General features: G+C 49.7%; 1 protein-coding gene across 1 annotated transcript; it reads right to left on the bottom strand.

The window, feature by feature from the left end:
* Positions 1–6: 6 nt before the first annotated feature.
* Positions 7–496, bottom strand: LOC107580138 (thyrotroph embryonic factor-like; the record flags this gene model as incomplete). Its single annotated transcript, XM_016265879.1, has 1 exon — positions 7–496. A coding segment is annotated over exon 1 (415 nt), but the record flags the coding sequence as incomplete, so codon positions are not given.
* Between the last annotated feature and the right edge of the window lie 98 nt (positions 497–594).

Here is a 594-nt window from a genome sequence, read left to right as displayed (position 1 = left end):
TCTCACCTGCTGTCGTCTCAATGTTCACAGTGAGCGAGTCGTCCTCGGACTCTTCGTCGTCCTCGTGTTCCTCCTCAGGCATCTGCGGGACGGTCGCCGGCTCGTCGGAGGGTGCAGATAAAGCCTGTGTGCCTCCGGCTCGCGGACTCTTGCTCAGCTCCTCCTCCAACGTGATGGGAATCTCGTTCTCCAGCAGGAACTCGTCCAGGTCCATGTACTCCAGGTGGAAGGTCTCGCCGTCATACGGGATGGTTTTGTCCCAGATGGCGGGGGTGAGAGAGGCCGAGACGCCCCCCGAACCACCGCCGCCGCCTGGCGTCCCATCGCAGGTCGAACCCTGTTTCTCCTTCTCGATATCTGTCAAATATCGTAGTAGGTAGGTAGTAGAAATTTCAATGCCAGCTAGAGTAAGCGTACACATTTTCTGCCAGTTACATGGGAGTTTGATAAATGCAATAAAATAAAACCAAACAAGATAAAAGAGAAAATGATTGAAACAAGATGCTTTAAATGTACATATTTTACATAAAGTGGCAAGTAAAATTAGTTTTTATAAAACAGATAGATCCTTGATTCTGATTGGTTGAGCCACGT

The sequence above is a fragment of the Sinocyclocheilus grahami genome, unplaced genomic scaffold (genome assembly GCF_001515645.1).
Source record: "Sinocyclocheilus grahami isolate Dianchi unplaced genomic scaffold, SAMN03320097.WGS_v1.1 scaffold25479.1, whole genome shotgun sequence".
NCBI lineage: Eukaryota > Metazoa > Chordata > Actinopteri > Cypriniformes > Cyprinidae > Sinocyclocheilus > Sinocyclocheilus grahami.
Note: the sequence above shows the minus strand (reverse complement) of the source record. Positions and strands in the feature narration are given on the sequence as shown.